This window comes from Nuphar pumila, chromosome 15 (genome assembly GCF_984573655.1).
Source record: "Nuphar pumila chromosome 15, dmNupPumi1.hap1.1, whole genome shotgun sequence".
Classification (NCBI taxonomy): domain Eukaryota; kingdom Viridiplantae; phylum Streptophyta; class Magnoliopsida; order Nymphaeales; family Nymphaeaceae; genus Nuphar; species Nuphar pumila.
This window is the reverse complement of record NC_143263.1, coordinates 1,051,415-1,068,114: the sequence shown is the minus strand read 5'-3', so window position 1 is coordinate 1,068,114 and position 16,700 is coordinate 1,051,415. Positions and strand designations below refer to the sequence as shown.

Genomic DNA, 16,700 nt, shown 5'->3' with positions numbered 1-16,700 from the left:
ACATGTCAGGTAACAAGTCACGGTCACCCCTAACCAGGAATTCCAAGTAAAAGTGTTTCATTGTTTTACTTATTTTTACTTTTCGTAAAATGTCTTCTATCACATGTTTTTACTTGGGTAAAATCTAGAAACAAGTTTGGGATTAAAGCTGGAACTGAATTTATAAATTCAAGATTAAGAATCTCTTTTACAACCACATGTTTTTAAGGTGTATCCTAATGGGTAGGGATGACAGTGATAATAACATTCCCGTTTTATAAATTCAAGATTAAGAATCTCCACCCCTACCCGATATATGATTTTATAATATGTATAAGAGTATAATAATAACATTCCCGTTTTATACCAGAAACCTGAGTTCCGATTAAGACCTGCAATTTTTCAATGTAAAAATGATAAAAAAAATATTATTTTACCGGGTATGACCTGGGCCTGGTTCATGTAGTTTTTATCGGGGCCGGGTATGAATTTTCTTATGGTGGGTCTGATAAGACCCAGGTCTGAATCCAATACAACAACAACAACAACTACGCCTTCATCCCAAAACAATTGGGGTCAGCGATATGAACCAAAAAAGAAATTCATTTTGGGTCTTCCACATGAATCCTTTTCCTCCAATCATTTCTATCCAACGCCATGTCCTCGGTGAGGTTCAAAGCATTCATATCCTTTCCTATCATCTCCATCCAAGTCTTCCTAGGCCTACCCCGACCTCTTTTAACTAATATATTTTCCCATTTCTCCAACCTTGTAACTGGAGCATCATTAGGCCTTCGCCGAATATGTCCAAAGCACCGTAAACGATTCTCTCGCATCTTATTTTCAATGGGTGCAACACCTACCTTCTTACGTATCTCTTCGTTCCGAATCTTATCTTTTATTGTATTTCCACACATCCATCTAAGCATCCGCATCTCAGCTACACTCATTTTTTGAATATGATGTCTCTTGGCAGCCCAACATTCCGTACCATATAGTAAAGCGGGTCTAATAGTCGTCCAATAAAACTTTCCCTTCAACCGCAATGGCATTCTACGATCGCACAGCACTCCAGTAGCACTTTTCCATTTCATCCACCCAACCTTTATCCTATGATTTACATCTCCATCAATTTCTCCATACTTTTGAATGATGGATCCCAAATATTTGAAATAATCATTCACCGGTATATCTTGCTCACCAAGCTTCACTACACTCCCATCACTACTTCGTTGCTTACTAAACCGACATTCCATATATTCAGTCTTACTCTTACTCAACTTAAAACCTCTAGCTTCCAATGTCTGTCTCCATAATTCTAACTTAGCATTAACCCCAGCTCTAGACTCATCAATCAAAACAATATCATCAGCAAACAACATACACCACGGTACATTTTCTTGAATTGATCTCGTAAGCTCATCCATCACTATCGCAAATAGGAAAGGGCTTAAAGCAGATCCTTGATGTAACCCAACCGTTATCGGAAAATTGGTTGTCACCCCTCCACAAGTGCGGACATTGGTTACTACTCCTTCATATATATCTTTAATTATACTAATGTATTTGAGAGAAACACCTTTCTTCATCATTGTCCACCAGACAACGTCCCTAGGTACTCTATCGTATGCCTTCTCTAAATCAATAAAAACCATATGCAAATCTTTGTTCCTCTCTCTATATCTTTCAATAAGTTGTCTAAGAAGATGTATAGCTTCCATAGTTGATCTTCCAGGCATAAAACCAAATTGATTCTCCGATATCATGACAACCTTCCTCAACCTAGACTCAATCACCCTCTCCCAAAGTTTCATAGTATGACTCATGAGTTTTATACCACGATAGTTTGTGCAATCTTGTATATCACCCTTATTCTTATATAAAGGCACCAAAGTACTCTTCCTCCACTCATTAGGCATCTTATTTGTTCGCCAAATCAAGTTAAAAAGATTTGTCAACCATTCTAAACCTTTCTCTCCCAAGCATTTCCAAGCCTCGATAGGTATACCATCTGGGCCAACTGCCCTTCTTGATTTCATTTTCTTCAAAGCCTCTGCAATTTCTTTCTTTTGAATCTTGCGCATGAAGTCACGATTTATCTCATGAAAAGGAATGGAGAAGTCTCCAAGATCTTGAGCATGACTATCATTAAATAGCTTATCAAAATAATCTTTCCATCTCTCCTTAATCTCCTCATCTTTGACTAAAACCCTTTGCGTTTCATCTTTGATACATCTAACCATACCCAAATCCTTCGATTTCCTATCTCTCATCTTTGCAAGCCTATAAATATCCTTCTCGCCTTCTTTGGTATCCAACTTGTCATAAACCTCCTTATATACCTTAGCCCTCGCGTTTCGAACAACTTTTTCAGCTTCCTTCTTTGCTATCATATACTTCTCCAAATTCTCATTATCACGACTCTTACTTAGATTTCTATAACACTTTCTTTTAACCTTAATAGCTAATTTGACATCCTCGTTCCACCATGATGTATCCTTACCTAGTGGTGCACCGCCTTTAGACTCACCCAATACCTCCTTAGCTACTTTTCTCATACCACCCGCTATCTTATTCCACATTGATTCTGAATCCTCCTCGAGACACCAATCAACTTCCTTAACTACCTGCGCTACAAACATTCCTTGTTTAGCTCCTTTCAGTGCCCACCACTTAATTCTAGGATCTATCCTATGTCTATCCCTTTTGCGGCATTGTCTAATTCTAAGATCTAAAATTAAGACTCTATGTTGTGTAGCTACACTTTCTCCTGGTATAACCTTACAATCGATGCAACAACCCCTATCTCTCTTTCTAAGTAGGAAAAAATCTATCTGACTCGTATTAACCCCACTTTTAAATGTTACTAGGTGAGACTCCCTCTTCCTAAACCAAGTGTTTGCTAAGATCATATCATAGGACAAACAAAAATCTAAAATCCTTTCTCCACTTTCATTTCTTTCTCCTATACCATAGCCTCCATGGATATTCTCAAATCCATCCCTACTAATGCCTACATGTCCATTAAGGTCACCGCCGATGAAAAGCTTTTCTCCATAAGATGTCTCTTGTACTACTCCATCTAAATCTTCCCAAAATTGATGCTTAATGGAATCATCTAAACCTACTTGAGGTGCATAAACACTAATAATATTAATAATATCCGTACCTAATACTAATTTAATAAGTAAAATTCTATCACCCTTCCTACGGACCTCAACTACATTATCTATAAACTGACGACTCATAGCAATCCCTACTCCATTCCTATTCCTATTTATTCCTGTATACCAAATCTTATATCCCCAAGGTTCTATCACTTTAGCTTTCTCACCTACCCATTTGGTCTCTTGAAGACATAAAATATCAATCTTTCTCCTACACATAACATCTACTAACTCTACCAACTTACCAGTTAAAGACCCTATGTTCCAAGTGGCTAACCTAATTTTATGGTCTTGGACTAACTTCTTTACCCCCACCCGTCCAACAAAGTGAGGGAACCCTTGCCTATTTGACACCACACCCGGGCGCCGGTGTGACGCGTCGCTTCTGGGCGACGACCTAGCAACCCTTGCACATTTATCACTGCCTCCGGGCCTAGAGAGTACAGCGCGTCGCTCAGTAGGGAACGCCCCAACGAAATTCTCATATTGGTTCATTTTCATAGGATATGACAAAGTTTTTATGCTGGCTGTCACAGGCCTACCGCAACCCTCCTCCTTTATCCGGGCTTGGGACCGGCAGTGTATAACTACACAGGCGGAGTTGTCTGAATCCAATACCATAACCAAAAATTGAGGTCAGGTCTGGTTCTACCTGGGCCCTAACCAAACCGGACTAGTTGACACTCCTAGTTTTAATCCTTAAGTATGGTTCCAGTATTTTACTATCTACTATTTATTCACATATTAGCTACTTTCTCCTCTTTAAGTCCTCAACCTCATGGGATGCCGAGCCCAACGACACTCGATCTCATGTGGGAGCACCCGACTTAACTTGCATCAAATAGGAGTTTGTTGGGCTCACCGGTCAAAGAAAACTCCAAGAGAACTTACCAAATTTTAAGCATTTTTTCTTTAACATCTTGTAAATCAAACCCTGTGGATAGTGTTTGAAGGGACTGTTTAAACTTGACAAGCTAAACATGAACAATAGACATTTAGTACAAGCTCAACTTGCATAAACTTGTTAAGTAGCAAGACCAAAAACACAAGGTTCTTTCACCTCAAGGGCAAGGGCAAGGGCATCCCATCGAAGGCAAATCAATTGCATACATTTAGTACAACTCAACTCGTACAAGCTTGTTAAGTAGCGGTTACGTATCTTCTCATTTCGAATCTTATCTTTTATTGCATTTTCACACATCCATCTAAGCATACACATCTCAGCTACACTCATTTTTTAATATAATGTCTTTTGGCAGCCCAACATTCCGTACCATATAGTAAAGTGAGCTTAATTGTCATCCTATAAAACTTTTCCTTCAACCGCAATGGTATTCTATTATTCACATAGTAGCTACTTTCTCCTCTCAAGTCCTAAACATCGTGGGATGCCGAGCCCAACGACACTCAATCTCATGTGGGAGCACCCGACTTAACTTGCATCAAATAAGAGTTTGTTGGGCTCACCGGTCAAAGAAAACTCCAAGAGAACTTACCAAATTTTAAGCATTTTTCTTTAACATCTTGTAAATCAAACCCTGTGGATAGTGTTTGAAGAGACTGTTTAAACTTGTAAAATAAATTTGACAAGCTAAACATGAACGATAAACATTTAGTACAGCTCAACTTGCATAAACATGTTAAGTAGCGGGACCAAAAACACAAGGTTCTTTCACCTCAAGGGCAAGGGCAAGGGCATCCCATCGAAGGCAAATCAATTGCATACAAGGTTGTTTCACCACCTCAAGTCATCCCATCGAAGGCCAATCAATCGCATGCATACCGTTACTGTGTGTTGGTGATTCTGTCTACATTGGATCTGATATTGGCCCATTTTAATGCCTTGTTTTCCTAACCTAATTCAAGAAGGGAACCATCATCCATCAGCTGCCCTTTCTCAAACTAGCATAGGCCGATGCGAGTTTCCGGTAGCCCTGGTTGGTCGCTATGGTGCAATTAGGATTTAGGCTTGGACGCACTAACATTACTTGGTTTGAGTTGGGTAGGATTTAGACTCTGCTTGGGAACTGGTAGTCCAAGGCAGTTTATATGCACATAGAAAAGTGGCAGCTGCCTCAGCTATACCACCTCTAGGGCAAAGGCAAAAGAGATATTTTTCCCAAAATGCATAAAAGAAAATGAGTGAGGATCAATTGACAATAATATGTGAGGGGTTCATTTGTATACCCTAGATGTTGTTCATCTAGAGCATCAATGGCTTTGAGAAAAAAAATTATGGAGACCTATATCTAAAATGTAAACAGTATAGTCATGGACCTCGTGGTGTTTGCGAGACTGCTTAGCATGTTAATTAGTACATTTAGCAACTTGTATTTATAATTTATGTTTCAAAGACATGCTTCTTTCTAAGATCATATAGATTGACCTTTGTTTACTCAAAAAGATCATTAAAGTACCCTCATTATTGTTTTATTTAACAAAAAAGAGCATAAAACTTCATACATGAGTTGTGTTATGGAGACCATGACAAAAATGTCATTTTATATATTAGGTAGGCATTTGAAATCGATAAAAAATAAAAAAAAAAAGGTAGTTCAATGCAGTAATCCAAACGTTAGGTGGTCTTTATACAGAGCAGATAAGTTAGGCAGTTTGTTGTAAATGATTCTTTTATTAATAGTTAAACATGTCTTGTAATGTTTTTTTGACGCATAAGTAGGACTTGTTGGGTTTGGCTCAAAACTATCCTAGGTTTCTTACACATTTTCTTACATTTACCTAAGTTAGTGGGTGATTAATCTTACCTATCTTGTATTGAAAGATTGTTAAAACCCCCTATTAGCCTTGATTAGAGGGGTGTTTACCTTACCATTGAAGACTTATCAATTTGAACTTTTAACTTTGGACCTTGGATCTTGAACCTTTAACCTTTGACTTTGAATCTTGAATCTTAATATTATACTTTAGACTTAGATTTAGATTCAGATTTCAGCATTTAGTTTGCCTTTTTTTAGTACTTGCAGTTGGTTTAATCCTCAAGTCTAAAATTAACCTTTGACTGACCCATTAATGAATTTTGATTAAGTCTTAAATCACATTGGATCATTTTTAGACCTTGACTAAAACCTCCCCAACCACATTACATGGGGCATTAATGGTCAAATGATCCATTAGCCGCCAAGTCCATAGATCATTGACCTTGACTCATGTTCTAGATAATCTTAACTTTAAGAGGGTTATTCTGGATTAGGGTTATAACCTTTTCATCCTTTGACCATGCTCCTCTTTGGGCTAGTCGTTTGGGCCATCATGGTTGACCTTTTGCTGGTTGGCCGTTTGAACCCCTTGAATTCCTATTAAGTGCCTTTACTGGGGTTGATGAGTTGAGGCCTAAATAAACCTAACCCACTCCCATTCTCACTTCTCACAACTCTCTCTCTCTCTCTGTGGCCTCTCTGTTTCGCCGGAAAAGTTTCCGGACCAATTTCCCGATTTGAATCTTATCCTGCACTCCTTTCTTGAACTACAAATTTTCTCCCCATCTTCAGTAATCGTCAAAATTCTATCATTCTCTCCTGTAGAGCCATTCCCCAATTCGAGTCATTCTTTTTCTTGAACTAATTTGCTCCCATCTTCAACAGGTTTCAACTACCACCGTTTCCCCTTCTCAAACCATTGCGTCAGGCTTCAACTACGTTCGTTGTCTTTTATCAAACATTGCCTTAGGCGAATCATGCCCAGCGATACTGTCTTGAACTACCATTTTGCTCCCCATCATCAGTAGGCGTCATACTCTATTCTTCTATTCTGCAGAACCATTCCCCATTCTTCTTAAACTACCATTTGCTCCCCATCTTCAATAGGCTTAAAAAACGATCGTTTTTCTTCTATCAAACCCTCGCCCGGTGCGTATCATACCGAGCATTCCTATATTGAACTGCCATTTTGCTCCCCATCTTCAGTAGGCTCCAAATTCGACCATTTTCTTCTCTAAAAGAGGAAAATCGTGAGACCCATAATTCTGAATTGCGAAATGCCATTTTTATCGACGGTAAAATCCAAGTTATCGAGCTTTCGATCGGCTGCTCTTTCGAATGGTTCGGGCTTCAATCAATCCCGTCTCATCTCCAGCCTCAAGGTTGTTTGGCGCAAGGATTCCTATCTAGACGAGGCCATCGAGAACGATAAAAGGTGGCGCCTCTGCACCAGAGTCGTCAAGGAAGTGCTCAACGAGCCCGGCCAGGTAATCCCTTTGAGGTACTTAGAGAAGAGAAGAGAAAGGTTGCGCCTCCCCGTTAAAGTGAAGACCTTCCTCGATCGCTACCCTAGACTATTTGAGATTTATCCCGACCGAATAAGACCCAAGTCTGAACTCGTTCCCTTTCTCAGGGTCGGCGATCGGCTTCGCCGGTTTCTCGATGAGGAGAAGAGGATCAGAGCCGAGAACGAACCGCTCGTAGTTGCAAAGTTGAGCAAATTGCTCATGATGTCGAAGCACAAAGTGGTTAGCGCCGATAAACTGGTTCATGTCAAGAGGGAATTCGGGTTCCCAGACGATTTCTTGTGCAATTTGGTGCCTAAATATCCGGAATTATTCAGATTGGTAGGCTCTCCGGGCGAAGGTAAATCCTTCCTGGAGTTGGTTTCTTGGAGGTCTGAGTTCGCCAAGTCTGTGATTGAACTGAGGGCAGACGAGGAGTCCCGGCTCACCGGCATTCGAATGCGGCCGGCTTTCAATGTGCGCCTTCCACCAGGGTTTTTTCTTAAGAAGGAGATGAGGGAATGGGTCAGGGATTGGATGGAGCTCCCTTACATATCCCCTTACTTTGATGCAACTCATTTGGATCAGGCTTCACCTGAGATGGAGAAGAGGACAGTTGGTGTGTTCCACGAGCTTCTATCTCTTTCGCTGCTTCGAAGAATTCCGGTTCCGATCTTGGGCAAGTTCAGTGAAGAGTACAGATTTCCGAACGCGTTCCCCAGTATCTTTACCAGGCACTCTGGGATTTTTTACATGTCGCTTAAGGAGGGTATCAAGACTGCTGTGCTGAGGGAGGCATACGGAAAGAGTGAATTGATCGACAAGGATCCTTTGCATGAGATAAAAGATAAGTTTGTCGAAATGTTGGATGAAGGGCACCGCGAGCGGATGGAACTTGAGAGATTGAGGAGAGAAGCGGTTCAGCGGGAACTGGAGCAGGCGGCCATTAGAAATGCCAATGATCACGATTGGGATGACGAATACGCTGAGTATGATTGTAAAGAAGGTCAATGAATTGATCTATTTCTACAATTTAAAGAAGTGTTCTGAAAAAGAAACATTGGAGAACCCTGTTGATATCCCTTGAAAGAACCTTTGCTCAGGTATGAGTCTTCGGTGATGAAAAACTGTTGATATTTTGCTGTAACATTTAGTTGATCTGGTGCAGACTATTGATGAGAACATGATTAGGAACATGATGCTAAAACATTATCTTGCAGATGAAGCTGATAGCATTAGTCGATGATAGTGAATGAAAATTTTGTCCCGTGTTTTGTAGAACTAGTCTCGAAGAAAACATAAAATGGTTGGTTGTCCACAGTGACACTGATCACCATAACAGAGACTTGTTGCAAGATGCTGACGTGAATGTGAGAATGGTATCAGTGGAAAAACTGCTTGAGATGGTGTTGAATTTACAGCTTATGTTGATATCAAAACAAGCATTTCTACTCGTTATGGAGAATTTGATTGGTGATTTGGGATTAAATATTAAAAATCAAGTGCAAGAATGGAAATCAAGTGCTAAGGTCCGCAAACAATTGGAAAGTCTTAGATTGGACACGGATTGGTGATTTGAAACTCGAAAATGGGAATCAAGGGCAAGAATGAAACTCCTTAATTAACCAAACGTACTCGATTCTGCGAGAAAGATAAAGTTAGCAGATCAAACATTATGGTGGACAATCTCTTGACAAGTGTACTGTTTAATTAACCAAACTTACTCGATTCTGCGAGAAAGACAAAGTTAGCAGATCAAACATTACAGCGGACAGTCCCTTGAAAAGTGTCCAGATCTGATGTTATGGTGAGCAATCTCTTGACAAGTGTTAGATGATGATCCCATCAGGTATGGCTGCCTAATCAGTTTTTAGAAAAAACACAACCAAAAACACAACAAAAAGCTGTTGTATGATGTAGCAATGTAGAAGGTCGAGGGCTTTAAGATTAGTGCAATTGGCTGGAAATATGTACCTCTGGTTTGTTGTGAACGATTCAAGATCAATTTCACTGCTGCAGATGCATGTCTATTCGCTCTATATTTGATGCTTGCAATTTGGTGCTTATTTCTGCCTGTAGATTAATGCCTAATAATTTTTCGACATTATTGAAGTTTTATGCTTTTTATATTCAGTCTCTTTTAATAGTTTTTTATGCATTTTTCGTTTAAAATTTTCTGAGTTCACGTTCCCAAAAAAGATAAATGATTTGGTGGGTCTGCACTTTGTGAGTTTTGGTGTTCTAATCCTATATTTCTTAAGGGTGCAATCCATGGTTTCTTTTTCTTGTTGATAAGCCAGGTGGAAGAAAAAAGATTATTTTTTATGTTATATTTGATTGAAAGTGAAAACCTATCTTCACTAATAAAATAGTTGTCTTCTTCTGTTGGCAACCTTTTCCTTTCCCTTCTTTTTTTGGTAGTCAGGAAGGACAAGAATTGGATGAGCATATTCTCCATATTGTGGAGAGAAGATGCCAAGCAATTAGCTCTCACAATTTTTGGATGATGAGCAGGGGATGAGGCATTTCTTTGGTGGCTGCTAGGATGTAAAATCCCATAGACATTCATGCCATTCAATTCATGCATTGCCCTCTACCACATTGTTTCAAATGAAGTTTTACCATAAAAAGTTATTGTTGCAATCTGGAATCAGTAGGGGATTGATGCAATACAGAAATAAATCATGAATAGCTGTTGGTTCAATTAATAGAATAGTATTTCATATTCTGGACTTATTGTTCTTTGATATGTTTTTCATGTTCTATATGGACACAAATGTGTGACTAAAAACTTCATCAATAGGATAAACCTTTATTGTCACCTAGAAACTTGTTTGGAAATGCTGTAGTCATCTAGAAATGCAAGGGTTTGTCACTCAATGTTTGGCAAAATATGATCGTCCAGTACCTATAAAGCACTGAGAAGGAATGTGGGAGTTTGTCGCTCACTATTTTACATCATAGGAATTGATATGAAAGCCGTCACTCTTGTATTTTGCATGTGCGAGTGAAAGCCTGCCTCTTTCTTGGATTAAAGCCTTTTCCCTGGTGACTAGCCATGAGAATGCATCCCATTTTCCTCGCCATTGCACTTGCTTTGGTAAGAGTTCTACAGATGGTGCTAAGAGTGCAACCCAAGATAAGTCCTGAAATCCTGGATGTTCAACTTTTTTCAGTTCTTGCTGTGTTTTTTCCTGTCATTATTTGCTCAGCTGGCCCATTAGTCGTCATTAGGTGAGTTCATCCTGTTCAATTTTGTATCTGTTAGAACCCTATGGATCTGTATATACTATAACGATTCATGTTTAATAAATTCATACTTTATCTTGGTGCAATTTATTTTGAGTGTTTGGCAATAAGTCTCTGCTTGTCATAAGTCTGGGAGTTTCAAATCTGAAACTTGTATGAATGAAAGCTATATACATTAAATATATTTAATGAGCTATTAAGTATAATATATAAAAAATACATATTTAAACGTAATGTATAAACATATATAGGGCTGGACAATGGGCAGGCTGGGCCAGCCCGGCCGGCTTAGTGGGCGGGCTTGAGTTGATGGGTCGGGCGTGGTCAAGCCCGACCCATTGACCAACAGTGTCGGGCTTGAGTCTAATACAAAACCCACTGCCGGCCTGTTAGACTGATGAGCCTAATTAAGACCACGTCTGGCCGGGTTGCGAGCCACTGTATATTCACAGCATTTTTTATTTGTTTCCTTGAATTCATAAGCTTTTTTAGCAAAATTTTAAAAAATGCAAAAGAATAGATGTGATCCAAGACGGATTCATTTTTTGAATAACATAGTTCACTATATATATAACATAGAATGTTTTTACACGAACTCGCTCATGTTCAGTTTGTCTCATTTAGAGATGAGTCGAGCTAGAGCTCAGCTTGGCTAAATACAAACACGAGCCGAGCCACTAGCTCTAGCCAAGCCCAAAAATGCCCTGTTCTGTTTGTTCACTCATTTATCTGCCCTAGAATCACAAAGCTTTCAATTGTAGTTTTATTCTTTGCTTGCGTTGATGAGATATTTGACCCGGTAGTTCTGAAACCCCATGGGTGTGCTTTCTTGTGGTGAAGTTGAAGCTAGATGTGCTCCTTGATGAGCAAGTGAGTTAAGTTGTTTTCTTCGATTATAAAAAGAATAATAATATAAATAAAACACTTCTTATAAAATAGATAGCCAGTGAGAGTAGAGCCGAAGGTGGTTGTTGAATTTAGGGATGGCAGTAGATTGGGCGAAAATAGGGATCCGTCCGAACCCGTCTTTTTTGGGGCAAGGATGGTGGACATGAAACAGGGATGGAGGTGAAAATCAAAACCCGCCACAGGGATAGATCGGAGATGGAGGGCAAAATTTTGAGAGGGGGTGGGGGTGGAGAGCTTATCCCCCGGTCCACTGCCACCCCCACTTGAATTGGTAGTCGAGTTAAATCATGTGACATTTGGATCCAAATCCAAAGCAGGGACAATAGATTTGAATCCGAGTTTTGGATTGAATTGGATTTAATGAGGTAGGGTTGAATTTGGGTCAGAACTATACGTGATAATACTGGAGTCAATAAATAGGATTAAAGTAATCTCTTTACATGTAAAAAAACAAACAAACTCAGATTGGATTTTGATCCAAATATAAACAAGGTCCAACCTAAAATACTGTTCTAAATCTTATCATAATCTGATAACAACCGAATTATACACATATCAATCCGAACTGAATTCACATTCAGTCCTTAATTTAAGAATCTAAATCCGGAAATAACATGACATGTTCAGATCAAATACTTACAATATCCGATCCGTTTGCACCGCTAGTCTTTTTGTAAACCTAAAGAGAAGAGGAGTAGAAAATTCTCAAAGCATTACGATGGCCTGCACTTACTGTTTCTAACGTTAAATTGGTTAGCTACATCTGCTAAGTCAGAACGTGGTTAAGAGAATCGTACGACCAATTTATTTCATCTCTACCGTCGATATTTACGCATCTGACGGTGTCGATCACAAGGATCATTATTCAGGGTGCACCTTTAACCGACGGTCAGGATGACGGTGGACCACCTACAAAAGGCATCCCTTCGCTTTACCGTGTCTGATTTTCTCAGTCGACGCGTTCTTCCTTCGTTTTTTTCGTAATATTAAAAGTAGGGGAATTCTGCTCCGTTTTCGCTGTAATCTGAGGTACGCGAGTGAAATCTTTAGAGTTTTCCTGCAATTTCTTTTTTTTCTTTACATTGATGTGTTCATATAATTCTATCTGGATTTCTAGGGTTAGGGTTAGGGTTAGTTTATCTTCCTGTAATTTGTAGGGTTTGGAGCAGAATTTCCTAATGTTTCCTTTTTCTTAGCTGTTTTGCGTTTTTCGTTTATTGTTTGGATACCTTTTTCTTGCTTCTATAGGGTAGCAGATTAGGTTAGAGAAATTTGACTTCTCCAATTTGTTGGGTCTTTTTAGGGTTTCTTTAGGAGATCAGTTTGTTTTTTCGAATTTTTGGTTTGGGCATCCTTTTTAGGATAATTGGAAATTCGTGTGGTTAAACGAAAATTCTATGCGATAATCGAGCGATAGTTAGGGTTCCTTCTCCCCTTTTTCTATTTCCTTTTTCTTTTCCTTCCTTTTTTTGATTTTTGGGGGGCAGAGAGGGAGGGTAACAATTCTTTATCAGCAGTTGAATCGAATTTCTATCTGGTATCTTTGAAGATCTCGTTTGGTGGTAGTGGATTTCCTCTCTATAGTTTTTTTTAGGACTTCTGACGGTGGTGGTTCTGAGACAGAAACCTTCTTTTATGGCAATTGAATCCGAGGAAATACAGAATTTATTACAAGTATCTGAAAGTAACCCTTGGGATGAGGAAGTTCCTTTTACCAATTTTGGGTCGTACATTCCTTGTTCAGCATCTAGGCTAAATCTAGAGAAAGACATATGGAAATCGTCTGTGGGGGTTGATCATCCCATTGTTTCTTTAGCTGATGATGTTTCCGCTAAGGGTCGGCGTTATATTACCGACCTCCCCCCGGCATTAGTTTCAGAGATACTACATCACTTGGATGCGAAAGAACTCGGCGCTGTTACCTGTGTATGCAAGCTTTTCTGTAGGCTTGTCTCTGAACATCGTAGCTGGAAGGAGTTCTACTGTGAGAGATGGGGCTTACCCCCTGCTGGTGCAAGAAATTTGGGCCCTGGGATGCCGGAGCGGGACAACTCGTGGAAAGACCTTTATATCGAGCGCGAAGGTAGGTGCAAGGCGCTCCTCGGCCGATTCAGTGTGGATGTCCTATACGGTCACACGGAAGCGGTTCGTTCCGTATTTTTTTTGACATCGGCAAAGCTTGTTTTCAGTGGTGGATATGATTCTGTGATTCGCATATGGAACATGGAAGAGGGTTTGTTGATTGCTTCCTCTCAGCCATTAGGTTGCACCGTCCGAGCTGTGGTAGCAGATACTGAGCTTTTGGTGGCAGCCGGTACCGATGCATTCCTCCAGTGTTGGAGAGCTGTTGAAGGAGTGCCGCATTTGTTTGACATCTCCGGGACTGCAAACAAGAATTCCGAGTTCCGCCTCTGGGGGCACGGAGGACCAGTGTCTTGTCTTGCACTGGATTCTGCCAGAATTTACAGTGGTTCATGGGATATGAGCATCAGAATCTGGGATAGAGCTAGGCTGAAGTGCACTAAAGTATTAAGACAGAGAGACTGGGTATGGGATCTAAGCCCTCGAGGCTCAACGATCGTGAGTGCTGCTGGTAGGGATGCCTATATTTGGGACATTGAAAGTGGGGATATGGTAGGTGCTATTGGCAATGCTCATGTGGGCAATACATATGCTTTGGCCCGAAATCATACTGGTGATCTTCTGTTCACTGGTGGAGAAGATGGTGCTATTCGTATGTTTGAAATTATATCTCCCAGTGGTGGATGCAATTACTCCGATTCTGTTGTTGATTGCGTTAAGCCTATCACATCTTGGATTCCTCATACTGGCCCTGTGCATGCTCTTGCTTTCGAGTTTCCTTGGCTTGTTTCGTGCTCCAGCGATGGAAAACTCGCACTGATTGATGTGAGAAAGCTGCTCAGGTCGAGACGGGGTTGGGCTCGAAGGTGCTACTCTACTGCTCCTTGTACATTTGAGGCTCCCCAAAGAATGTTACATGGTTTTGGATGCAATTTGTTTTCTGTGGCGATTGGCACAGATAGAATCGTGTCCGCGGGCGAGGAAGGTGTTGTCAGGATTTGGGACTTCTCCCAGGCTCTTGAGATCGAAGGGAGGGTTCAGGCTTTGAGAGGCATGCGGTTGGAGAACCGGGCTAGGCGGCGCAGGGCCCAGGTTGCCCTTGGTAGTGGTAAGGGGAATCGAGCGGACCAGTGCTCTGTTGTGGCCAAAAGGAATCAGATGAATGGTGATCGAAGCAATGCCTGGTCTAGGCGTGGGGTTAGCAGCAAGCTAAAGGCATAGTGCTTGGAACACTGACCTTTTATTTTACTGGTAGGCTTTGTATTTGGCGTTGATAGTTTCATGGTGAAGTTTACTTGAAGAGTTGTACTTAACATACTTGCAAATTTGAAAAGTTGAAAAAGATGTGCTTTTTTAGTTTAATCAATTCTAAGGGGACTTCTTAAACTGGTTGATTGTTTGAAGTAGTGGTCTTGATTCTCATTGCTATTGGTGCATCCGCTACATAATTGTGACAATTATTGTTGGTTATTGGTCTCTGATCCGCCTTATGATGGAGATATGTAATTCATCATTTGCAAAAGAGGCCAAGATCTGCAAATCTGCAGATGTTGAAAGTTTATTTTTTTTATATGATGATAAACCCTTGCTGAGAACCTGGTCACTTAACGGGAAAGGCACCTTCACACTCGGGGCTAGTCGAACCTGGGGCAAAGGGAACGGGTCAGAGTCGGGTTATATATTTGGGTTGGATAGAATGGGATATATTTTATTCTGATTCGGCGTTGGATGTAAATCCCATTGATTAATCTGTTCCAAATCTATTTACATAACCCAACTAAATGAATTCTGGCCACTTGCAACTCCAATTTGGGACTTTATCATCTCTGCATCTCTAATACATTAATGTATTAACATCCTAAACAAACCTTTAATGAACCCACTTTTGAGCTTGAACTCATCTAAAGGATGAGCTCCGAGCCAAGCTTCTCTAGGTTTAGCATGGAATGATCGAGTTTTGCTTCAATTCAAATAGATTTTACCAGCACCACTAGGGGTTCTGATGCTGCCATGAGCCAGAGGCCCGGGCTAAATTTTCTGGCCCATGGTGGGCTGGGTGGGCCAGGCCGGCCTGCAGGCTGCCCAGCCAAGTGCCCACCTCTAGCAGCACACCGCAATCACATTGCACCTGATCTGCTCTTGTATCATGCTTGCTTCTTTCAAATTCTATAAGTAGACTGAAGTCACTAAACCTAGGGCTGTTAATGGATCGGGTTTGTAGCGGGTACCCAACCTGAACCCAAAACCCCTGCATGAAAATCCCACACCCGAGTAATATTTGGGTTGACCTGAACCTGACCCGAGTAATATGTGAGCTGGGTTTGGGTTATGATTTTTTGCCAAGTACCCGACCTGACCCAAGTAGGGTATTTTATATGTATTTTCAATCAAATTAAATTTCTGAAATTAGCCATGTCTCGGTTTGGAATTCTATTTTTGTGACCCGACAAAACCCGAACCCGGTCATTAATTATATGGTGGGTCCGGGTCAACCATGAGCCGACCCGTTGACAGCCCTAACTAAAACCACTCATCCTGGTCGGGTAGCCAAAATCCCATCCCGTATCCGACTCGATGTCCACCCCTTTATACTCGCTCCATAGATGTCATATTGGACCGTGTGGAATCTAGGGACTTGATCGTCAATTAACAAGCCGCACAGACCTCATCTTGGAAAATGCCTTATTTAGGTATTTAACAAAATAATTGAAGGTGAGTCTTGTAATTTTCGCGAGGCGGGAAAAGAGACTCTCGATGTCTCCGTTTGCAGAGGGGAAGAATCTTCGGGAAGAAATGCTCGCGTGCCAAGAAAGCCCTTCATCAAAATCAATAATTCCACCGTTCTTCCTCTTCATCCTCACCCTTTCCTTCTTTACCCGATACGTGATCAACCCGGTCGTGAGCGAATCTTCGATCGCCGGAATCTTCATCATCGGCGATTCGTCGGTAAATTGCGGGGACAACGTCTACCTTCTCTCGTTTCTGCAACGCAACTCCACCTCCTCCCTCTGCCGCAATGCCGATCCGCCTCTCGTCCCGGATCTCCTGTGTAAGTCTTCTCCTCCTCCTCCGTACCACAGAGAACCGATTTG

General features: G+C 40.8%; 2 protein-coding genes across 2 annotated transcripts; both read left to right on the top strand.

Moving 5' to 3' along the window:
• The first annotated feature begins 7,045 nt into the window (after positions 1 to 7,045).
• Positions 7,046 to 8,382, top strand: LOC149814051 (protein WHAT'S THIS FACTOR 1 homolog, chloroplastic-like). The gene has a single exon (XM_089989858.1). It carries the CDS (start codon positions 7,141 to 7,143, stop codon positions 8,380 to 8,382), a length of 1,242 nt encoding a protein of 413 aa, XP_089845984.1. The 5' UTR covers positions 7,046 to 7,140.
• Positions 8,383 to 12,471: 4,089 nt separating this feature from the next.
• Positions 12,472 to 14,994, top strand: LOC149814050 (F-box/WD-40 repeat-containing protein At5g21040-like). Its single transcript, XM_089988661.1, has one exon. The coding sequence runs from the start codon at positions 13,162 to 13,164 to the stop codon at positions 14,827 to 14,829; it is 1,668 nt and encodes a 555-aa protein (XP_089844787.1). The 5' UTR covers positions 12,472 to 13,161; the 3' UTR covers positions 14,830 to 14,994.
• Positions 14,995 to 16,700: the final 1,706 nt, after the last annotated feature.

Bases quoted from the DNA above. Each gene is read 5' to 3' on its own strand.
- LOC149814050 (XM_089988661.1), top strand. From the start codon at position 13,162: ATGGCAATTGAATCCGAGGAAATACAGAATTTATTACAAGTATCTGAA.
- LOC149814051 (XM_089989858.1), top strand. From the start codon at position 7,141: ATGCCATTTTTATCGACGGTAAAATCCAAGTTATCGAGCTTTCGATCG.